The following is a 25794-nucleotide window of genomic DNA, read 5'->3' on the forward strand; positions in this document are numbered from 1 at the left end:
CAGAGAATATCTGAGGAAATTTATGACCACCAAATCAGCACTCCAAAATGTGCAAGAGGACATTCTAGAAAGAAATAAGGACTACAACTCCATGATCTCAACTGAAAAAAACCTCCAAGGAAGACAAACACTTAGAGGGAGGGAAAAAAAGAGTGAACCAAAAACAGGAAAATAATATCACAAGGACAACTTAATTTATGTGAGTTATAACCATCAATGTGTGTCTCCCGAGAATTAGCGATCCTGGTACTTGGAGGACCAACCAAGAAATCAACTAGCCAGCCTTCCTGGTAAACTGTGCAAACTGCATGCATTCCAGGGAGGGAAAAAACAGCACCTCCCATGAGCCTACCAGCCCTAGGGCTGTGATTCAAACACCATCCATAACCCCAAAGCTAAGCCACCACCCTGCCTTAGCAATCAGACAGTTTTAAGGACAGTTTGAGTTGATAGCAACTAAGGTACATAAAGCAACTAAAGGCTTGTATTGTTTGTTGATTATGCAAACATGGGGCCAGCTGTCTGAGAATCTCTTAGGAGGATGATAGTATGCAATATAGCAAATATGGGGGATTTAATTCTGTTTTGTCTTTGAACTCTGATATTGTTTTCAGTTTTGCTATTTTCTGATTTATTCTTTTGCTTCTTCATTCATTATTCTGCTTTGATTGGTTTTATAGTGTTTTGTTTTTGGTTTGATTTTGTTATACCTGATGAAATGACACACTACTGTGAAGATAAGATATACTATAGTAGCTATTATGGTTTTACTAGTATCCTGCTATGAAATTCTGTACGAATTCTGTTGCATTATTCTGATTAGCTTTGTTTTGTCTTACTTTGTTGAATTTTACTATCATTAAAATACAAAAAATCTTAAAAAGTAATAACTACCAATGCTAACAGAATCAATGAGTCAAAAGACAACACTGGCAGAATGGATCAAGAAGCAAGATCCAACAATATACTATATACAAGAAATACCATTTAATCCAAAAACAAATTCACAGACTAAAAGTCAAAGGATGGAAAACAACACAACATGCAACAGGAACCCAGAAAAAAGCAGAAGTAGCTATTTTATTTGCAGACAAAGTGAATTTCTAGCTTAGACTGATTAAGAGAGATAAGAAGGTCATTGCATCCTCTTAAAGGGAGCAATTCTAGAGGAACAAAAAACAATTATAAATATATATGCAACAAATACCAGTTCACCCAGCTATATAAAACAATTACAAATGAAAAATCAAACAAGCCCTAATATTATTGCATTGGGAGACCTCGATACTCCACTGTCAAAAAAAAGACAGATCAACTAGACAAAAATCAAAAAAAATTAGAACTAAATCAAATTTTTGAACAAATGGACTTAGTAGATGTCTATAGAGTATTCTACCCCACAACATCAGAATACACATTCTTCTCAGCTTCACAGGACATTCTCCAAAATAGACCGTATACTGGCTCACAGAGCATGCTTAAGTAAATGTGAAGGAACTGAAATTATCCCATGCATACTATCAGAAGACAGGGCAGTGAAATTGGAAATCCACACCAAAGGAAATAACAAGAACTTCATAAACACATGGAAATTAAATAGCACACTACTGAACAATCAATGGGTCACAGATTAAATTACAGAAGAAATTGCACGGTTTTTACAGTTCAATGATAATGACAACACAACATATCAGAACCTGTGGGACACAATGAAAGCAGTCTTAAGAGGGAAATTACAGCACTAAATATCTATATCAGGAAAACAGAGCAAATGCACAAAAACAACTTAATGTTTAACCTCAAACTTCTATAAAAAGAAGAGCAGGCTAAAACCAAAAGCTTGATGAGGCAGGAAATTATAAAGATCAGAGTCAAAATTAACACACTGGAGACTAAAAAAGCAATACAAAGAATCAAAACATCAAAGAGTTGATTCTTTGAAAGGTTAAATAAAATTGACAAACTCTTAGCTAATCTTATCAAAAAGAAGGAAAAAAGACTCAAATCCACACAATTAGGAATGAAAAGGGTGAAATCACAAAAGACCCTGCAGAAATCCACAAGATCATCTATACCTACTTTGAAAATTTCTATTCTAATAAGACAGAAAATACCGAAGAAATGGACAGATTCCAAAATACATATAAATTACCATAGCTGAATCCAGAAGATATAAAAATCCTATATAACTCAATATCAATAAATGAAACCGAAGACATAATTAAAACACATCAAAAAAGAAAAGCACAGGCCCTGATGGATTCAGTCCTGAATTCTACAGGAAATTTAGTGAAGATCTAACACCACTACTTCTCAAGATCTTTCATGAAATTGAAAGGGAAGCAATACTCCCAAATTCATCCCTGGAAGTACGCATTATTTGGATTCCAAAACCAGAGAAGGACTCAACTAAGAATGACAAACGCAGGCCAATCTTCCTAATGTACATCGACACAAAAAAATCTCAATAAGATACTGGCAAACAGACTGCAGTATATCATCCAAAAGATTATCTGCACACTATGATCAAGTAGGATTCATCCCGGGGATGCAGGATGGTTCAACATATGTAAATCCATAAATATAAACACCGTATTAACAGAGCCAAGAACAAAAATCATATGATCGTCTCAATAGATGCAGAATAAGCTTTTGACGAAGCCCAGCACCCATTCATGATAAAAACCCTACAGAAAATTGGAATAGATGGTCTTTATCTCAATCTGATAAAAGCCACCTATGACAAACCAACAGCCAACATCATACTAAACGAATAAAATTGAAAACTATCTCCCCTTATTCAACATAATCCTTGAAATTATAGCTGAAGCAATTAGACAAGAAAAGGAATAAAGATAGCAAAGGAAGAAGTTAAACTATCATAATTGCAGATGATATGATACTTTACTTAAAAGATCCCAAAAGACTTCTGGATTTAATAAGCAAATTTAGTAACATAGTCTGATACAACTCACTGAGAGAGAAATCAGCATCAATACCTTTTATGAAAACATCCAAAAAATGAAGTACCTAAGAATCAATCTAACAAAGGATGGAAAAGACCTTTACATTGAAAACTACAGTCCATGGACAAAGGACATTGAAGAGGATATTAAAAAACAGAAAGATATTCCGTGTTCTTGGGTAGGAAGAATCAACGTATTGAAAATGGCCATACTTCCAAAACTGTTATACAGATTCAATGTACTCCTAATCAAAATCCCAATAACATACCTCACAGAATTAGAGAAAACAATCCTAAAATTCATCTGGAATCAGAAGAGACCTAGAATAGCAAAGGTAAATCTGGGCAACAAAGAGAACACAGGGGGCATCATGATTCCTGACTAGAAATTATATTATAAAGCTACTGTGATAAAAACAATGTGGTACTGGCAAAAAGAGACCTGAAGATCAGTGGAACTGAGTAGAACATGCAAAAGCAACCCCAGGCACACTAAGCCACCTTATTTTTTGACAAAGTTGCCAAACACATTCACTGGAAGAAGGATGCGTCTTTAAGAAATGTGGTAGAAAAATTGGCTTTACACCTGCCAAAGATTAAAATGAACCCATATCTTTCACAATGCACTAAGCTGAAATCAGAATAGATCAAAGATCTTAATATTAAAACAGAAACAATAAACTTGCTGGAAGACAGTAGGTAAAACTCTCAAAGATATTGGTGTAGGCAAAGACTTCATGAACAAAACTCTGATTACACAGAAAATACCACAAAGAATCAATAACTTAGCTGTCAACCTATTGAAAAGCTTTTGCACAGCAAGAGAAACCCCCAACAGAGTAAAGAGACAACCTACAACATGGGAGAAAATGTTTCCCAGATGTACCTCAGACAAAGGATTACTATTAAGAATACATTAAGAACTCAAAAAAAATCATTCCTCCCAGATTTAAAGACCCAATCCAAAAAGGGACACATGAGATGAATACACACTTCTCAGATGAAGAAATACAATCAGTAAATAAATGTGAAAAAAATGTTCACCATCACTGGTAATTCAAGAGATACAAACTAAAATGACACCATGTTTCTACCTCACCCAAGAAAGAATGGCTAGTATTAGCAAATCAACCAATAACAAATGCTGTAGAGCCTCTGCGGAAAAAGAAACCCTTTTCCACTGTTGGTGGCAATGCAGACTGATGCAATCACTGTGGAAATCAGTGTGAAGCTTCCTCAAAAGACTAGGACTGGAGGTCCCATTCGACCCACTCATTTCCTTTTTGGGTATCTTCCCAAAAGAATTAAAAACATCATACTACAGTAATATATGTGCACTCATGTTTATAGCAGCACCATTTGTAACAGCCAGATCTTGGAAACAACCTAAATGTCCATCAACTGAGGAATGGATAAAAAGACGTGGTGTTTTTATACACTGAAGTACTACTCAGCCATAAAGAACGATCACATTGAGATTTTTATAAGTAAATGGATGCAACTTGAGACCATATTTAGTGTAATAAATTACACATATATATACATCATGCCATCTCTCTACTATGAAAAGGTGAAATTAACAACATATATACATGTATATTAAAAATATTCAAGCCAGTTATACACTGATGTCTCTGAGTTCAATGAAGAGAAAGGTTTCTATTGGTATTGTCTGAACAATTGTAAGCAGATGTCATGTGCTATGGGTGCATGATTTGGGGACGCAAATGAGCAATGTATGTCCCACTGTTGTCCCCTGATTGATGTGTTTCAAAATTTTTAGTTTTTATTCATCTTTTTCCCTTGAAATAAATCGATTTAAAAAAACAGAAAAAAATTTAAAACATTTTACATATACTGTGGACAGGATGTAGCATGATTTTTATATCTGCATGTTGGTAGAATCAAAGAAATAGTTTATTCCTTTTTAGTTCTATAGATTTTTCAAATTGAATTAATTTTACATCAGTTTTATTCATTCTTATATAATGCAGTTTCATTGTACACATTAAAGCAATATAAAAATATATAAGCTATATTTTTAAAAATAAGCTAGCAGAGAAGTGTGCCATTGAAATAAAACTATAATTCAGGAGAAACAAACCATGGAATTTGGTAATCATAAAGTCTAATACAGAAATAAGGTTAAGAAAGTTTAGAAAGATAGTAAAAGTAAATATCCAGATAACAGCTGTGCACCAGATGTCCAAGATTGAAATAATGTTAACTAGATTTCAGGTTGAAAATAATGTAACTAGAAAGATGATTATGGTACAGCTGATCATCTCATCTCAAAGATTCCTGCTATCATTGTACTATCCCTTTTTCTCTAACCTGAGGCCCTAATACCCCATTAAGCCTGGCTCAGATAGGCTGTACAAGGCCGGTCATGACCGGTCTTGACCACATGCTGCCACAGCTCTAGCACACCTCTCCCACCAGCAGCTGCCTGGAGCAGGTGTGGACAGGCTTTTCACCTCAGAGTTGTTATCTGCTGTGACCTACTGAGGGTGGGGGATGGTCATGGGGAGATTGGAAACACAAAAATCACGATAGGCCACACCTCATCCAACTCTGTGGTTAACAGACAGCTAACTGCCAGTCCACAAAACAGCCCTGGGTAAACCTCGATTGTGCTGAGCCACTGGCTTATTTCTCTGCATTCATTCATGACTTGCATCCTGATTTCCCCCAGAAGCAGCTCTTGTATACTCTAAGGAAGCTGAAAGCCAGAGAGTGACCCAGAGACTCACTTTGCCTTATCCTCCCCATCAGATTCTGCATCTGATCTCACCAGTAGTCCCTGTGTAACCAGCTAGGTGTGTATTTGCAACTCAGGTCTTCAAAATGATAAAATATTTTAACATTATAAAGAAAAATGAAAAGTAAAGGAATGGGTAACAGGAAAGTCAGGGTAGACATTTCCTGTAGTATTTAGGAAAGAGAATGCAGCTGGGAGTGACACATAGGTGACTTCAAATGCAATGATAATGTTTTGCTTCTTAACAAAAGTAGCACTTTATTATTCTTTATGCTGCACACATAAATTTACTATACTATGTTGAGATGCATTTCATAATAGCACAAGTTAAGCAAAGAGTAAAGGAGAAAATAAGAGGAAATAAAGCAATGGAAATACCAATAAGTGTTAGGAGAAATAGTTAAGATTTACTTACCATTGCATATGCTACTTCCGCAGGTGTATCTGTTTCTAAATTGAAGCTGAACTCAATAGCTTCATTGTCTTTGTGCTTGCCTTTCAACTTTTTAGGATCTTCAACCCAGAGTCTCAAAGCCAGGGATGAATTTGAGAAATCATCTTCCTCTGCTAACTCCACCCTCAGTCCTGTATCCTCAGCAAAAAATGCGTGGTTTAGTAGGTCCCTGATAGACAACCTAATAAACAAAATATAAACCTCATCAGTTTTTCCAAACATAAGAATCCTTCAATTAGTAATAATTGTATCAAAGAAATAACCTTATTTTAAATCTGCCTTGCTATAAAAACTAAATCTTATACCAAATTTACTAGGAGGGATACCAAGAAATCCCAAAGGGGGCCAGAGATACAGTTCAGTGGTTCAGTGCCTACCTGGCAAGCATTAGACAGAAAGTTGAATTCCCCATACAGAAAGGAAAGAAAGAAAGAGAGAGAGAGAGAGAGAGAGAGAGAGAGAGAGAAGAAAGGAGGCAATGAGGGAGGGAAGAAAGAAAGCCAGCCAGCCAGCCCAATGAAGTAATTCATCCAGACAATAAAGTTTAACAAACAGAGAAGTATGATAAAAAGAACTAGAGAAATACTACCATATATATCAGGCACATTGACTAGTTTCACTAAGCCACTTAAGTTACTAATACTCTGGAGTCCCGGCAAAGAAAAGTAAAAATTGCCCTAGATATAAAACCTAAATTAGAAATTCAAATTTTTCTACAAATGTTTTAAATATAAGTAACTGACTTTATTAGCAATCATCCAGTCAAAGTACTTCATTCATTAAGATGGCACAGGGGAAGCTAAGGTGGTTCAGCAAAGTCCAGCAATTTTCTTAAAAGTATTTAACATTGGTTTTAGGCTACAGTAAACACATAATAGATACAACCCTAGCTTCAAATCACATATTAACTATTTCTGAAGAAAAAATTACAAGATGTCATATGACTGTTTTATAAGCTAATGCAGTAAATTTATTTTTGTTTTATATGACATGTGATATTTATTTGTATTACAGACTGGGGGAGCTGAAATTGATATTTTCCATAATGTCTATGTAGAGAGCCCAGAGAGTAGTACAGGATGTAATAATTAAAACAGAAAAAGCATATGTATAGCATGATGTCCTATAAGTGGAGGATTTTTCAATCCTTGACATTTTTATTGATCAAAAGGTACATACTTAACAAAGAAAAAAAAGAAGCTTGCTCAAATTAATTATTTTAATGCTACAGTAAGATGTGCTTAGCCCTCTGGCTTTCAATGAAAATTCTGCCTAAGCATTTTGTAAGTAGTAGCAGAAGATGTCATTTATTGAAAAATTTTGCTAGCTATATATATATATATATATATATATATATATATACATATATTCATTATACTTTTAGTCATCAAAATATTACTTATTTTGAGGAACAAATGAGTAATTTGCTCAAGATAAAAGTGAGTCTACATTCAAATTTTAGGTCTGGAATTTAGGACTATGCTTTTTTATTTTACAGAGAATAAAACAAAACAGAACAGAACAAAGCAGATCAGGGCAAAAGAATGCAAGCAACAAAGGACTTCAAAACAAGACAACAGGAAATCAACAGTGGCTACCATAATGTCTCGTTTTCTTCAAAATAGTTGTCCATATCTTCACATACAATTAATTCAAACAAAACAAAATAGTTTAAAAACGATTAAAACAAAAGAATGAAAGTATTATAGGCCTTCAAAACCAGATAATAGGAAAATCAACAGAGGACTATGTTTTTTCAGTACACTAATATGCCATGAATCCTTTTGAATATTTAATGTTATTTTGTAACAGATCATAATTATTATGCAATATAGCAAACAATCAGAATCTAAACAGTTACTTCAACATAGTATTTTTACCCTCAATTTGAAAAGCATACCTGGGTTCTGAGAGTATAGCTCAATGGTAGAGTACATTCTTAGCATATGCAAGGCCCTGGGTTCAAATCCAAGTACAAAAAGAAAAAAAAATGTCTAAAATCTTATGACTTGAGTTGGGCATGTTGGCCTGTAATTCCAGCACTTGGAAAGCTGAGGCACAGGGCTCACTGTGACTTTGAGATCAGCCTGGGCTACAAAATAAGTTCAAGTCTAGCCTGAACTACACAGGAAAACCCTGTCTCAAAAAGACAAAAAAAATCTTATAATTCAATGACAACAAAAAGAACCCACAGAACAATGGACAATGAGGGCTAGGGATATATATATCTCAATAGTAGAGTAATTGCCTAACACATGTAAGGCCATGGATTTGACCTCTACTACAGAGAAAAATATTTACAAAAATGGGCAAAGCACTTAAGTAGATTTCTCCAAAGATACATAAATGGAGAATAAGCACATAAAAGCATACTCTTATTAGGGAAATGCAAATTGCAATCACGGTGAAATATAGTTTCATGCCCATTAGGATCTATTATCAAAAATCAGAATATAACAAGTGTTGAAGCTGAGAGCAATGTAGCACATCTGTAATTCCAGCTATTTCAGAGGCAGGAGTAGGAAAATACCAAATTCAAGGATATGCTAGGCAACTTAATGAGATCTTTACTAAAAAGAAAAAATTAAAAGTGATTGTAACTAAGTGGTAGAATACTTGCCTAGCATATGTGAGACTCTGGGTTCAATCTTCAATATTGTAAAAAGAAAAAAAAAACAAGTATTGATAAGAATGTTGAATCTTCACATATTGCTGGTGGGAATGTAAAATGTTGCATACATCTGGGGTAAAAGATTTGGTGGTTCTTCAAAAAGTTAAACATCAGAAAACGGAAAGATACCCCTTCTTCTTTGATAGGCAGAACCAATATTGTTCAAAATGGGCACACTTCCAAATTTGATAAACAGATTTAATGCAATGCCAATCAAAATACCAACAACATTCTTTACAGAACTGAGAAAATAATCCTAAAATTCATATAAAACCAAAAGAGGCCCAGGACAGCAAAAGCAATCCTATATAACCAGGACAAAGAAGGAGACGTCACAATCCTGGACCTGAAGTTATATTATAAAACTACAGTGACAAAAACAGCATGATACTGTCATAAAAAGACATGAGAATCAGTGGAACAGAACAGATGATACAAAAACAACCTCAAACACATTAAACTATTGATTTTTGCCAAAGGGGCCAAAAGCATATACTGGAGAAAAGATACCCTCTTTAATAAATGGTGTTGGGAAAATTGGCTATCCATTTGCACAAGACTGAATCTAGATCTATCTTTCTTACAATGTACTAAAGTCAAAATGTATCAAAGAACTAAATGGTGAAACAGAAACATTAGGATTCCTAGAGGATAAAATAAGTAAAACTCTTGAGGTCACAGACATAAGCAAGAACTTTCTAAATAGAACCTCAGTAGCACAGGAAACCAAAATAAAAGATGGATTCAAAAAACTGGGGAAGTTCAATGAACAGATACTTCACATAATTACAAATGACCAATAAATACATGAAAAAATACTCAACATCACTACCTGTTGTAGTCAGGGTTTGCAAGGAGAAAAGACAACACAGGACACATAATTTACAGAATTGTTTTATAACAGTCATTCAGAGTCAAACACAAAAGTTGTAGGAAACCCGCCCACACACTAAAGACCCCCAAAAATCCAGCAGAGGACCTAGATCCCATAGCAATGTCATGCACGAGTCCAGCTGAAGACTTAGGAACCCATGACAATGTTTCATGCAAGTCAGTTTCATGGATCTGTGCTAGGAAGTCCCAAAGGTCAGTGGTGTAAGCTAGAAAGTCTGTGCCAGCAGGATGAAGGATCTGTGCCCCAAGGTTGAGAGTTCTACACTGGAGCCAAGAAGTGATGCTCAAAATAAGGACCAGGGTTCCCCCTGAAAAGAACCACAGCCATGCTCATTGACAATGTGGTCCTGAGCTCTGCCAACAATGGGAACAGCCAAGTTCACATCAGGAAGCCAGCATGACAACTTCTCCACAAGACTGAACAGGATACATCTTTCCCAACAGAGCCAGGAAGCAATGCTCAAAGTAAGGATCAGAGCTCCCCCAAAGTGAACCGAAGCCATGCTCAGTGACAACAAGGTCCTCAGCTCCTTTGATGATGAGAACAGCCAAGTTTCTATCAGAAAACAAACATAATAAGCTCCTCCAAAAGAACCAACACTATGGAAATTCAACAACACCAATACTTCCTCTCCACTTCTTTTTTATCTTGGCAGCAATCCTCAGATGGGCCATCCAGACTCAGCACCACTCTGATTCAGATCAGTTATCAATCTACCATACTACCCATTAGAGAAATGCAAATTAAAACAATGACTTTCCATCTTATTCCATATAGAATGGCCATCATCAAGAAATCAAATAATAACAAATGCTGTGAGGCTGCAGGGAAGACAGAACCCTCCACACTGTAGGTCAGAATATAAACTAGTAAAACCACTATAAAAATCAGTCAGAGATTGCTCAAAACACTAAAACTAGAAATTCTATTTGAGCCAGCTGTTCCCCCTCTAGGTTCTCCTAGTATCTTTGCAAAAGAGTTAAAGATGTCACATTTGAGTGATAAATGCTTGTAGCAGCAAAGTTTATAATAGCTAAATATTTGATGCAGTCTATAAGTTGATCAAAAATGAATGACTACATAAAGAAAATGTGATCTTTACATGCAATACAGTACTAGTCTACCATAAAGAAGAATAAACTTGAATCTCCTATAGGAAAATGGATGCTCCTTGATACTATAATGTTAAGTTAAACCAGATACATAAGCTTAAACATCACTTGATTTCTCTTATATGAGAAACCTAAACTATAAATAAAAAGTAAAATGAAAAGTAGATAATAGCAAATAGAGAGATGTATCTTTCTCAAATGGGAAAGGGATCAAGAGATGGATGGGGGAAGAAAAGGAGATAGAAAAGGAACGAGGATGTGTTATACATATGTACCAACTTGACACAAGCAATGTAAACATTATGTACTGCAAACCTGTGTTACTAATAAAAGATAAACATAGTATTTTTATATGGTCCAGTAATTCCACCTTTAGGTATACACCCAGACGATCTGACAGCAGAGACTCAAACAGATACTGATATCAAAACTTAGGCAACATTTATCACAGTAGCCAAAAGATGAAACTAACTTAAGTGTCCATCAATGATGAATGTATAAACAAAATGTGGTAGATACAAGCAGTGAGATATCATTTAGCCTTAACCAGGAAGGAAAGCTAGCTGGGTATGGAGGCACATGTCTGTAATCCTATCACTCAGGAGACTAAGGCAGAAGGATCACCATGACTTGGAGGCAAGCCTGAGTTGCATAAGCAAGTTGAAGGCCAGCCTGCACTACATAGCAAAATCCAGTCTAAAAAAAAAACAAAAAACACCAGTAGCAATGCTCTCAAGAGTGGCCCAGTGGCCCAGCAGTATCAGTGACACCTGGGGGAGCAGCTCAAGCAACAGCAGGACATTGTTTCCCAAGAAACCTCACAGAGCCACCAGGTAAAATCAATCTACCAATGATAAAGTCAATACATACAAGTTCATGGTACATTTTGGATTGTGTGATATAACTGCACAGCTTCCTCCTATGGCTAAAGGTACCAAATTAATAGTTACCACAGTTCATCAGTTGATATGTTCTACTTGATACTCTAGTTATTGCTAACTGTACTACATTATCCAGGATGTCATACATATTATAATAAGTTTTTCTCCCTAGGATGACAACATGGTGATTGTCAGGGGCAATAATCATTACCACAGTCCAGTACCAAATAAATAGCAAGCTCTAATCCTTAAAAGATGGGAAAGATAGGTTCTTAGGATAGACACAAAGACCAAGAACCCAAACCTAGAAAACATATCTGAGAATTAGACATTTCCTAGGGAAGCCTCAATGCTAGTGATAAAGCTCTCTACCATGAGAAATCTACAAGCACCAACATAGAAAATAAATGAAAACAAAAAATGACAAGATGTAAAACCAAAATGCAACCCTATATATCCAGCCCACCTGGGAAAACTCCAGAGCACAAGGAGATAAAAGAAATCCCAGGCCACACACTGGAACTTTCTGAAGTGATAGCAAAAGAAATGAAAAAAAAAAATGGATGTGGTTATAGAAAAAATAATATCTCAGGTAAAAATAAGAACACTAGAAATGAAAGACATCCTCAAAGAATCTATAGTAGCCACAGATTTTATAAAAACAGAGTTTAGGAAAACAATAGAAGCCATGAATACCCAACCCAAGAAAGAAATAGAAGGCTTTAAACAGATCCAAACATATCTAAAAGATTAAAAATCCAATTTACAGTATACATAACAGACTGAACAAAGACAAAGATAGAAAATAACATCTAGAAGACAGGCTTATGGCTAGTGACCAGGAAAGAAAGATATTTTAAAAATACCAAAGGGAAGCCGGGTGTGGCCATGCATGCCTGTAATGCCATCATTTAGGAGGCTGAGGCAGGAGGATCCTTGTGAGTTTGAGACTCGCTTGGTTTACAAAGTGAGCTCAAGGCCAGCCTGACCTTCATAGCGAGATTCTGTCTCAAAGAGACAAACAATAAAATATAAATAAATAAACAGCAAGGGGCCATGAAAAATCAAGCCAATTGTCATTTTGCTTCAAGATGAAGCAAAGAAGAATGGTGTAAGATTGACCAGTCAGTGAGAAAGTGAGAGCACAAACTATAAAAAAACCTCCATACATAATGACAGAAAACTTCCCAAATATGAACAAAAAAATTGACATAAAATAAGCAAGGCATATATTACTCCAAATAACCATAACCAAAATAAATCTACACCAATGCATATAATAAGATTCCAGAAATTCAACACAAGATGAGAATATTAAAAGGGGTTAGAGAAAACAAACAAGTCACCTATAAAGAAAAACCCATTATAATCACAGTAGACTTCTAAACACAAACTGTAAAGTCAAAGAGAGCTAGCAATGAAATATTTTAAGTCCCAAAAGAAAATAAACTCCAACCCAGATTGATATAACCTGCACAATTACATTTCAAAACAATAGAGGAATAAAATACTACCATGACAAAGAATAACTGAAGAAATTCATGACAACCAAACCAGCTCTCCAAGCTGTTCTTAAAGACTTTCTAGAAAAACCTAAGGATGACCATAAATCAAAGAACACCAACATAAGGAAGCTACAAGGTAAGGCAAATAGAGGAAAAAGACAGGGTATTAACAACAGGAAAATAATATGAGAAGGATGAAAGAATACATATCACCTATAACCATCGCTGTGCATGGTCTCAAATCACAAATCAAAAAAACAAATTGGCAAAATGGATCAAGAAGAAAGATCCAGAAATATACTGCACACAAAAAACACATTTAACTCAAAAAGATATTCATAGTTTAGGCTGGGGATATAGGTCAGAGGTAAAGTATTTGCCTAGTATGCACAGGTCCTAAGTTTAATCTCCAGTATCACAAAAAAATTCATAGACTGAAAGTCAAATGTTAAAAAATAATACTCCAGGTGAGAGGAACTGTGAAAAAGATATGGGTAGCTGTTCTATTTTCAGACAATGTGAGCTCGAAGCCAAGACTGATCAAAAGAGAAAAAGAAGGTCACTACATACTTGAAAGGAAAAACTCCAAAAAGAAGTGATAACAATCATAAATATATATGCACCAAATACCAATGCACCCAACTACGTAAAACAAACACTAACAGATATGAAAAATCAACTATGCACTAACACAATTATAATGAGGGACCTTAATATTTCACTGTTACAAATGGACAGATCAACTAAACAAAACATATAAAAAGAAGTATCAGAACTAAGCCAAACCTGTGAATACAGAGACTTAGTAGTACTCGTCTACAGAGTGTTCTACTCAACATAAGAATACACATTGTCGGATATACACAGGATGCTCTCCAAAATAGATGCATTTTCTACATCTATTGGGATGATCATGTGACTTAGAAAACAGAATGTTTAAGAAATTAAGCATAGAAATTATCCCTTGAATTTATCTGATCATAATGCAATAAAATTGGAAATTAATGGCAAAAAACCCACAAAAACTATATAAACTCTCCTGATAAATCAATGACAATTAAATGATAATGCAAATATAACATACGGGAACTTATAGGACAAATTTAAAGCAGTCCTAAGAGGGAAATTTATATTGGTGAATTCTCAAATCAGAAAAGCAGAATGAGGTCAAATAAACAATCTATTTTTGACTCTGAAAAGTCTAGAAAAATCAAGCCCAAAGCTTCAACAAGCATGGAAATAAAGATCAGATAGAAACTAATGAAATTAAAACTAAGAACACTATACAAAAAATAAATGAATTGTAGGGTTCTTTCTTTTAAAGACTAAACAAACCTGATAAACCCTTTGCCAAACTTATCAAAAAAAAAGAGGAAAGAAAAGACTCAAATTCATGCAATTAGGAATGAAAAGGGTGAAATAACAATGGATCCTTCACAAACCCAGAAGAACCTCAATATTCACCTTGATTCTTTTTTTTTTTTTTTTTTTGGTACCAATAATTGAACTCAGGACCTCATACTTGCCAGGCAGGCATTGTGCTGCTGAGCTATATCACCAGTACTTCAATAATCACTTTGAGAAACTATATAAGTTGAAAAAGCCTGAAGAAATAGACAGATTCCTAAATACATATGAATTGGCAAACGTGAAACAAGAAGATACAAAAATTATAAATACTTCAGTAACAGTCAATGAAAAAAAAAAGTAATGAAAAAATTACCAACAAAGAAAAGATTCTGATGGATTCACAACTGAATTCTCCAAGAAATTTTAGAGATCTCATGCCACTACTGATGAACATCTTAAATTAATTAAAAGGGAATAAATACTACCAAACTCATTCCTGGAAGCAAGTATTACCTTGATATCAAAACCAGAGAAGTAACCAACCAAAAAAGGAAAACTGCAGGACAATATTCCAAAATCTTCAATAAGATACTGGCAAACAGAATACAGCAAATCATCAAAGAGATTATTCACCATAATCAAGTAGGATTCATAGCAGGGATAGTTCAACGTATGCAAATCAATAAATGTAATATAATATATCAACAGAGCCAAATACAAATATCACATGATCACCCTAATAGATGTAGAAAAAGATTTGACAAAGTCCAAAACCATTCATGATAAAACATAAAACAAATAGATGGTCTTTATTTCAATCTGATAAAAGCTAACTATGACAAACCAATAGCTACCATTATACTAAATGGATAAAAACTGAAAACTTTGACTCTAAAATCAGGAACAAAATAAAGATTTGCACTTCACCATTTATATCTGATATAGTTCTGGAAACATTAGCCATAGCAATTAGATAGGAAAAAGAAATAAAATGAGTAAGATAGGAAAGAAAGAAGTGAAATTATTATTTTTTTATTTAAAGAAAAAAAACAGATAAAAAAGGTAGAAACAATACAGAATCTCAGAAAAATAAACAGTAAGAAATTACCAGGCGATAAGTTACATACCGTCATCCTAGATATAGTTGTTCGAGTCACAAAATTAAAGCATACAAAGTGATAGTCAAACAATGACACTGCAAACAGTTCTGTTCAATGATCCAACAAGAACTTATTAATATGGTTATCAGTCCTACACACTTGTTTTTTATCTTAAAGAGGGCAGGATTAAACAAAAAAAAAAAACAGTTTATAAGGAAACAATTTAAAGAAACAGATTTCAAAGCAAATCCACTGGAGATCTTCACTGTCTATCTTACTTTCTCTAGTTTTCTTCCAAATAGTTGTCCCCATCTCCACACACATTGAATATATACTAGACATTATAGAACTAATCAGACCATTACAGGATAATGAAGGCTTTGTAGTTCTTCAAGACCTGATTTTGGGGAAATCAATAATGTTTACCATAATGTTTCTCCATCTGTTCATAATAGCTGTCTTTATCTTTATGTATGCATCTCTGCCTCATTTCTGCTATTTTATTCTTCTGTCATTATTTGTCCACTTTACTCCTTCATTCCACTGTCTGCCCCATTGACTGAGGCCTCTCTGTCACTGTTGCTGGAATCCTGGTATTTTTTCCTCTCTCTCTCTCTGGAATGTCCTTCAGTATTTTTTGTAGGGTTGGGTTGGTGGCCATGAATTCCCACAGTTCCTCCTTGTCTTGGAAATATCTTATTTCTCCATTAATTTTGAGAGAAAGTTTTTTGGGGTACATCAGTCTTGGTTGGAGGTTATTTTCTTTCAGGGCTTGGACCATTTCTCCCCAGGCTCTTCTCGACTTGAGAGTTTGTGTTGATAAGTCTGTTGTTATTTTGATAATTTTTCCATTGTAGGTAATCTGCTTCTTTTCTCTGACTGATTTTAATATTGTGTTTCTTGTGGTGGATTTCCGGAATCTTGATTATTACGTGTTGATCTGTTTTGGTTGTAGGTGGCTGGAGTTCTGTATACCTCTTTTATCTGGATATCATTTCTTTTTCCTGTACTTGGGACGTTTTCCTTAATTATATCTGTGAATATTCTTTGTAGTTCATTTGTAGTTACTCCTGCTTCTTTGCTCACATTTTTTATTCTTAAGTTATGAAATCTCTTGACATCTTCTAGCCTTTGTATTGTTTCTTCCTGGTTCCTTGTTATTTTTAAGAGATCTTTTCTTTCACAATCATACACCATAAATCTCTCTTCAAGTTTCAAAAGGCTAACCTTAGTTTCTGTCAAGGCATTTTGCCAGTTTTCAATGGTGTTTTTAGTTTCCTGGTAATCTCTTTGGATCTGTTTCATGTATTCTAGATTTTACTTATATTCTTCATGAAAGGTTTCTCTTCCCTTTCTGAGTTCCTCTGTTCTTCCATCTGTGTTCTTGGGAGGGGCTTATCATTTCTTTAATTAATCTCTTTATATCTTGCCTCACTTGGATTAGAAGTACAGTTTTAAATTCGTCTATGAAATCATGAAGGTATTTCTTTATGTCCGCTGGAGCTATATCTAATACTGCATTATTATTGCACTGTTTATCTTCTGTATTTATCTCTCCTGGGCTGATTTTTCCAGGGTCAGCAGCTGGAGGTTTTTTTTATTTCTATCTCTGGTCATGTTTCTGGTTTCTTTCAGACAGGTATGTCCGGGGAGTCTCTGGCCCTCTCCGTATTGCTTAGGGTCTTTCCGAAGCATGCTGACTGAGGTTTTGCTGTCCTCCCCAAATTGCTGTTACCTGAGATCTCTTAAACTCCCTCCCAGGGGCTTGGGATGGTACGGGGACACTCACCCCAGGCAGCCAAGTCCAGAGTTCAAGGCACAGGCAGACAGGCCCAATTCCCCAAAGCTGGTTGATCACAGCAGGATCTGTATTTTTGATTATTGTCTGTAAAGGTGTTTTCAGAAGCAGCTTCTCTGGGCTCCATTCATGGCAGTGGCTCTGTGGGGTTCCATTCACATGGGCCTGACAGCAGTGAAGACACACCCACCCACCTGGGGACCTAGGGAGCAATCCGGCAGTGGGGGCCCACTCAGTGTGGGTGCCATGGGCTCGGGTCCTTGCACAAGCTGCGAGTGTGAAGGTGGAGATGCATCCCAACAGGTCCAGTTCCATGCCCGTGACACTACAACACACCGTTCTCCTCACGCCCTCCAGGACGGACCTAGATCTGGGGAGGTGGCTGAGGGAGCGGAGATGGTGTCAGCGGCGGCTCCATGGGGCTCTGGTCACAGAGGCCTGGTGGCGACAAAGACACACTTGCCTACCTGGGGACTTCAGGGCGCTCTGGTGGAAGGGGCCTGCTCAATGCCGATGCCACAGGCTCGGGTCCTCAAGGGAGTGGCGAGTACGAAGGTGGCAATGCGTCCCAGCAATGCGGTCCCAAGCCCACGGGGCCGCAACCTGCCCTCTTCCTCGTGCCCTCCTGGACGTGGCCCGGATGTAGGGAGGTGGCAGTTGTGGCAGTGGGCACCGAGTTGTGAAGTGAAATTATTATTTACAGATTACATGATACTCTACATAAAAAAACCCAAAAACCTCACCAAAAGACTTTTAGATTTAATAACTGAATTCAGTTGCTTAGCAGGATATAAAGTCAACACTAAAAATATCAACACAATTCCCATACACAAACATCAAATGCACTGAGAAAAAGTAGAGGAATAGCACCTTTCAAAATAGCATTGAAAAAAAGGAAACACTGAGCAGTCAATCTAACAAAGATGTAAAATATCTCTACATTGAAAACTGCAGTACTCTGAAAAAGGAGATCAAAGAGGATTTCAGGAAATGGGAAGATATCCCTTGCCCTTGGGGAGAAAGGAGCAACATAGAACAAATTTGACCATACTCCCAAAATTGCTATACATAATAAATGCAATGTCAACAAAAATAACATTTGCATACCTCACAGAACTACAGAATACATTCCTAAATTTCATTGGGACCAGAAGAGACTAGAACAGCAAAAACAATCCTGGGAAACAATGGCAAGGCAAGGGGCATCACATTCTCTGACTTGAAATTATATTACAAAGCTACTAAAATAAAAACAGCATGGTACTGGCAAAAATAAAGACCCAAGGATGAAAAGAACAGATTAAAAGATGCAGAAACAACTACAAACACATTCAGATACGTATCTTTGAAAAAGGTGCAAACACCTTCACTGGAAGAAAGAAAGTCTCTTTAAAAAATGGTTCTGGAAAAACTGGCTTTCCATAGGTCAAAAACTAAAACTATAATCATGTCTCTCATCATGCACTAAACTAAAATCAAAATGGATCGAAGATCTAAATATTAAGATAGAAACACTAAATCCATTTCAAGAGAAAAAAGGTAGAACTCTTGAAGATACAGTTATAAACAAATACCTTATAAATAAAACCCTGATCACACAGTAATTATCATAAAGAATTAACAACTGGGATCTCATCTTACCAAGAAGCATTTGCACAGCAATAGAAAGTACCAACAGCCTGAAGTGGTAACTGGCAATGTCGGAAAAAGTTTTTTTTACAGCTGTTCCTCAACAAAAGACTAATATCTAGAATATACAAGGGACTCAAAAAAATCATACCCCCAAAATTTAAAGAGCCAATCCAAAAATAGGCATCTGAGATGCATATATACATCTCAGAGAAAGAAATGTAAATGGCAAATAAATGTATAAAAAAATGTTCAACCTCACTGATCATTCAACAGATGCAAAGTAAAACAGTGTTGAGATTCCATCTCACTACAGAAAGAATGGTAATTATCAAGAAATCAAACAATAATAAATGATGGAAGGGATGTCAATATAAAGAACGCCTTTAAATTTTCTGGAGGTATAGACTGATGCAACCACTGTGGAAATCTGTGTGGGGATTCTTCAAAAAACTAGGACTGGAGGTTCCATTTGACCCAACTATTCTCTTCTTGGGTGTCTTCCCAAAAGAATTAAAAGCACATATCATAGCGATGTATGTCCACCCATGTTTACTGCAGCATAGTTTGTAATAGCTAAATCTGGGAAACTACCCAAGTGCCTATCAATGAAGGAACGAATAAAACAGATGTGGTTTTTTATACAACAGAGTACTACCCAGCCATGAAGGATCAGCTTGAGATATTTCTAAGTAAATGGATGCACCTTGAGCCATATTCTGAAGTGAAATAAATCATATATACACATGTAAATACTGCATTATTGCTTTGTTTGAAAAGCCAAAAGTATACATAAGGACAATGTGTGTGACACGTATAAAGTAGTAAGAAAATATTCAAATGTGGAGGCATTTTAATAGCTTTAAAATCTACTTTGTGTTCCAATTTTCATTTTAAAAATCTATAAATATTTATTACATTTATTCTATGTTTAAAATTCCCACTTATCAGTTATATCTCTTAATGGCTAACTAGTTATTAGTGCACTGTAGGGAAGTTGTTAATTCACATAATTATTTTGTAGCCTACCATCATACTGAATTTCTTATCATTTTTAATAGCTTTTAAATGGATTCCATTTAGTTTTCTGAGTAGGCAATCACATTATCCATATGTAAATCTACCACTATCTTTAAAATATTTGTTTTTCTGGTTTTATTGTACTGAATAGGAGTAACATAGCAAGGTAAAGAAAAGGTATTATATCTGAAATAAAAGCAACAAAACAGAAACAAAGTCTTGTAAATAAGGAGGGAAAGAAGGGGTTGAAGGGAGAGGAGGGTGTTAGGGGGAAAAAGAGGGACCAGGACATTTCTTGTACAGTATGAATTCCATATGATGAATGATTATTACATGTATCTAAATTTTACCAATAAACTTAATTTTAAAAAACAATAGAAATCTACCCAGGCATGGTGATACATGCCTGTTATGTCAGCACTTTGGAGACTGAGGCAAAAGGACTGTGAATTCAAGACCAGCAGAGGCTATGTAGTGAATTCAAGGAGAACCTAGGCTACAAAGTACAATCCTTTCTCAAAAAATCAAAAAGAAACAATGAAAATAAAAAAGGAAAATCAAATAGATACTAGAGCAGGTATGAAAACATGATAAATGAAATAAACTGGTACAATTGATACGAGGTACCTAATTCATAGACTTAAAGTATTTGAAATTACCAAGTCATAGAGGGAAGAAGTTATGGGCAATTACTTTTTAGTGGGAATTGATTTTGAGTTTGCTATAATGAAACAATTCTGGAGATAGGTATTAGTAACTATTGTACAGCAGTGTGAATGCACTTAATGAACTTGAACTATACATTTATAAATGACAAAATGATAAATCTGAAATTATGGATCTTTACTATAGGTTTTTAAAAATCTAATTGTAGCTTGTCAGTATGAACACTAAGAATGTTCTAGAACAGTCATAATTAAACAAGTTTTACTTTAGTGGCTTTATACATCCTCAAGTATGTAACACTAAATCTTGATAGTAAACTCATTAAAAGGGGGGTCAAGGAAACATTACTAGAAATGATTTCTATAAACAACAAAACACTTTTATTAAACATCATCAGTTAGAAGATACAAAAATCAAAAGATGAACTCAGCAATTGCAGTCTAAAATTTTCCAAGGCTCAAAGGTATCTGAGGGCTGCAGATATAGTTCAGTGGTACAAGTGTCTTCCTGGCAAGGGCAAGGTTGTGAGTTCAATCCCTGGTACCAAAAAAATAAAAAGGTAACTGAAAGTGAAGACTAGAAGGAGTTGTCCACTATTTCTCTGGTATGAGAAACTGTAAGTGTAAATACGGACCAAAATGTATAATAGGTATTGTGAAATAGGAAGAAAAATGTTCAAATGGGGAGGGAAACGAAGGAGAGGAGAGGGAAAACGTAAGAAGGGAATAGTAAAAAGAATGATCAAAGAAGTAACACATGGAAACAAAACTTTTGTAAATTCGTAGGGGAAGAGGGGGTGAAGGGAACATAGGGGAATGGGGAAAAAACAACTTATATCATGAAGACATGCAAATTCTCTGTGAATGTGAACATTATGTACATCTAAAATGTACCAATAAAATATGAATTAAAAAATAAATAAAAGTTGCCCATAAGAAAAACATAAATAATGATACAAAAATATAAATTCCTACTTAAAAGTATCCATATTAGTTTTACCACTACTGTGATACAAGGATATATGATCAAATAAAATACATCTATTCTAAACTGTTAACAATTGAGTTAACTAGTAGTGTTCAACTGACTGTTAAATTGACGGCTGAAGGTGATAAAAGCCTGTCACAACAAACATACACCCACACACACACATATAATTCAGTACATGGTATCACCATCTAAAATGGCAAACAACATACACTAATACACTTCATTCTAGAGTGTATGTTATTCAAGTAATACCTAGCATGACTGAAAGATTAAAAAAATTAGTGTGAGATAAGAGAAAAACACATCCATCATATATTTCATAACATTTCACTTCATCTGCACCCACCTTTCAGATTTATTTTGACGAATACATCCTTCAATGATTTCTTTCACTTCAGGATCAGTGACTTTGTTGAAGCTGGCTGGTTTTATGCCCTAGGAGAAGAAAAATAGTTTCCTGTTACAAATTAAACAATTAAAAGCCCAAATCAACATGACACTCATTAAATACTTTTTTTGAATTCCTATACCACATTGAAGGTTTAAATGAACAAATATACACATATAGTGTAAGTTTACTAACCTTGAGAAAGATTTTTGTTATATCCCTAAAGATAAAACTGAAAAACTTAATTATTATATACATCTCAGAGAAAGAAATGTAAATGGCAAATAAATGTATGAAAAAATGCTCATCCTTACTGATCATTCAAGAGATGCAAACTAAAACAGTGTTGAGATTCTATCTCACTATAGAAAGAATGGAAATTATCAAGAAATCAACCAATAATAAATGATGGAAGGGATGTCAGTATAAAGAATGCCTTTAAATTTTCTGGAGGTATAGACTGATGCAACCACTGTGGAAATCTGTGTGGGGATTCTTCAAAAAACTAAAATATCAAAGAGAACCTACCTCATGCTAACTACCAGGTTCTAGACATTTAATAACAAATTAATGCAGTTCAGACAATTCATAATGTTCCTATGATAACTGTGTTAGTTGCCTCAATCTGCTTGTTTTACATTGCTTTCCCTTTTAGCTTGTTAATGTTAGATTTTTAAAAACAATCCAAGTATTATTACAATTATTTAATAGAAAATTCCAAATTAAACTGGAAACACAAAGGTATGCAATAGTAATTATCATGGATTGAAGCAATCTAAGATCCACTTCAAGGCCTGTCACACTACCTAACAGTACACACAATTGAAAAGTTTAGTATCATATGCTAGATAAAGAAGCTATAAAAGAACAATGGAAATATGAATTTTGACATGACATTATTGTGACTTTAATATAAAATAATAAAGTCATTAAAGACTGGAGTTGTATTACTGTATTTATAGAAGAAGCTCTCTTAGGAATATACTAATAAATCTGATTGGAGGAAAAAAGAGGAAGAAGCTCTCTTTGACCTTTCCACAGACCTTGTATCCATTTTTGACCCATTTTGTGCCTTTTTTCTGCTCCTAATGAAAATAACTACAAATTATAACATACAAATCAAGTACAAAATACTCTTCTACTTAGAGCTATCCAAAACATGAACTCAAACTAAAAAAGACATTCTAGCTCTTTTTTCTAAGCTAATTCATTCATTCATTCATTCATTCATTCATTCTTTTTGATAGTACTGGTGATTTAACCAAGAGTATTTATACTTAACTACATCCTCATCCCTTTTTCAATTTTTTATTTTGAGATGGTGCCTCACTAAATTTCTGAATTGCCCAGGCAAGACTCAACTTGTGATCCTCTTCCTCAGCCTCCAAGAGTACTGAGATTACAGGCACACAGCACTAAACTCAGATTTTTTCCTGAGCTCACTCAGAAATTTGCAAACTTATAGTGCTAAAAAGTAGAATAATAAGCTATGTGCAGTGGCACATTCTGGGAGGCTGGGTGACAGGCTCTCAAGTTCAAACCCAGCAAGGGTAACTTGAGGAGAACCTGTCTTGAAATAAAAATTAAAAGGAAAAAGGGGGCCAAGTATGTGGCTCACTGTGAAGTCCCTAGGTTCAATCCTCAGTGCCAAAAGAAAAGTTGAATAGTATAATCAAACCTAACATAACCATCACCATCTTAATTATAATGACCAGGTTGTCAACCTTGTTTCAGTTATCAATCTGCGTATCTTTTGCATCCTGGGTATTTTAAAGCAAATCTAAGGTATTGTGTCCCTTCATACATAAATTTTTCAGTTTACAGCTCTAATAAAGACCTTTTTAAACAGAATCATGTAATTATCCCACCAAAAATGATCGTGAATAGTCTCTTAACACCATCTAATACACAATCCACACTCAAATTTTCAAAATTGCTTAATTGATGTCTTCTTATAATTGGATTGTTCAAATCAGGATCCTAACAAAGTCCATCCATATGCTAGAGACGGCTCACAGCAACTCATAGGAAATTGTATTTTCAGGAATTTTGCAAGCCAACTGGTAAACACAGCCATTTCTTAAAAGCTAAATTATGTAAATGTATAATAAAAGACAAGCAAATACTGAAAACATCATTTCCTATTTTATCATTGTTCATGCATTTCAGATTATTTACAGCTAATGTACATCTGTGATAGAAATAACATATAAAGAGTGCCATTGTGTATCCCTTCCCAACTCTGGTGTGAGCTCCTACCAGTAGCTTGATATCAGCCACAACAGGAGTATTTATACCACAAAAAAATCACTAAATACTAAGAAGCAGTGCTTTATGTTTTTCAGAGCTCTGTTAAAAATGTATCAAGCTCAACACTACTAACTCTCTTATAATGTATAAAAGACGTCCTTGTCCTATAGCAAGAAATTACTGTGTTGAGAAAATTATGTCATTTTTCCTAAAGAATGTACAACATTCTGGATTTTGCTGTTATGTCTTATTATCTCCCTTTACAAACCACTAGAGTCAGACAGCTTTAAGGTCAAAATCCACCATTATCAGTAACTGTGGAAATCTGATCAAGTCACAGTGTCTGATTGCAAGTTATCATCTATAAACTAAAGATTTTACCTTTCTTGCAGGGATTGAAGACTGAAGTATGTCATTTACGGCATGCATTAAAAATGACACCCCTGCCAGGCATGATGGCGCACTCCTGTAATCCTAACACTATGGAGGCTGGGGCAGGAGGATCGATACAAGTTTGAGGTCAGCCTCAGCTACACAGTGATCTCAAGACCAGCCTGAACTACACAGCAAGACTGTCTCAAAAAACAAAAGGTATCCCTTCATACCTATTATAATGTCTATTATTTAAAAAAATGACAGATAAGTATTGGTGAGGTTGAAAAGAAAAGAGAACCCTTAATGACACAGAGTGACAGAACAATTGTCTCAAAAATGGGACCCTTATATACTGTTGGTGGAAATGTAAATTAATGTAACTAGTATGGATAAGATATGAAGACTCCTCAGAAGCAAACGAAAACCCCCACTGAAAATAGAACTACTGCTGCAAACCAACTATTGGATATACCTCTGAAGGAACTAAAATCAACATGTTGAAAAGATATCGAATTCCTGTGAAGTTTATGGCAGCACCATTCACAACAGTCAGATACAGGAACAACTTAACTGTTCATCAATAGATAAATGGAGAAAGAAAATATGGTATTTGGCATATAATAGAATACTATTTCAGTCTTAAAAAAGAATAAACTCTGTAATTTTCAATAACATGTATGAACTCAAGAAGATATTATGCTAAAGGAGCCAGGGACAAGAAAATAAATATCATATCTCACTTATGTATAAAATCTAAAAAAAGAATGATGGTTACCAGAGGCTGGGGCAGGGGGTGGTAAATAGGAAACCATTAATCAAATTAGTCTACATTGCAGTTAGACAAGAGAAGTTCAGTATGTATTATACAACAGTGACTATAGTCAATAATAATATATTCCATATTAAACACAACTTAGAAAGTAAATTTCTAATGTCTCAAAACAAGACAATTAGCAAATGAGGTGGATGTTAACTAGCTTGATT

General features: G+C 35.0%; 1 protein-coding gene across 19 annotated transcripts in view; it reads right to left on the minus strand.

Moving 5' to 3' along the window:
* LOC100720927 (constitutive coactivator of PPAR-gamma-like protein 2) overlaps positions 1 to 25794 on the minus strand; it is a 478018-nt gene that overhangs the window by 395118 nt on the left and 57106 nt on the right. For all 19 annotated transcript variants that reach the window (XR_010046553.1, XR_010046554.1, XR_010046557.1 and 16 more), the window contains 2 exons: positions 22144 to 22232; positions 6142 to 6361 (listed from right to left, as the gene is read on the minus strand). Coding sequence is in view for 14 of the 19 variants with exons in the window: in XM_063245942.1 (XP_063102012.1) it covers positions 6142 to 6361; positions 22144 to 22232 (309 nt within the window). In the remaining 5 variants the exon portion in view is untranslated. The remainder of the gene's footprint in view (positions 1 to 6141; positions 6362 to 22143; positions 22233 to 25794) is intronic.

The sequence above is a fragment of the Cavia porcellus genome, unplaced genomic scaffold, assembly GCF_034190915.1.
Source record: "Cavia porcellus strain 051 isolate PalLab524CR breed Dunkin Hartley unplaced genomic scaffold, mCavPor4.1 scaffold_3, whole genome shotgun sequence".
In the NCBI taxonomy this organism is placed as follows: domain Eukaryota; kingdom Metazoa; phylum Chordata; class Mammalia; order Rodentia; family Caviidae; genus Cavia; species Cavia porcellus.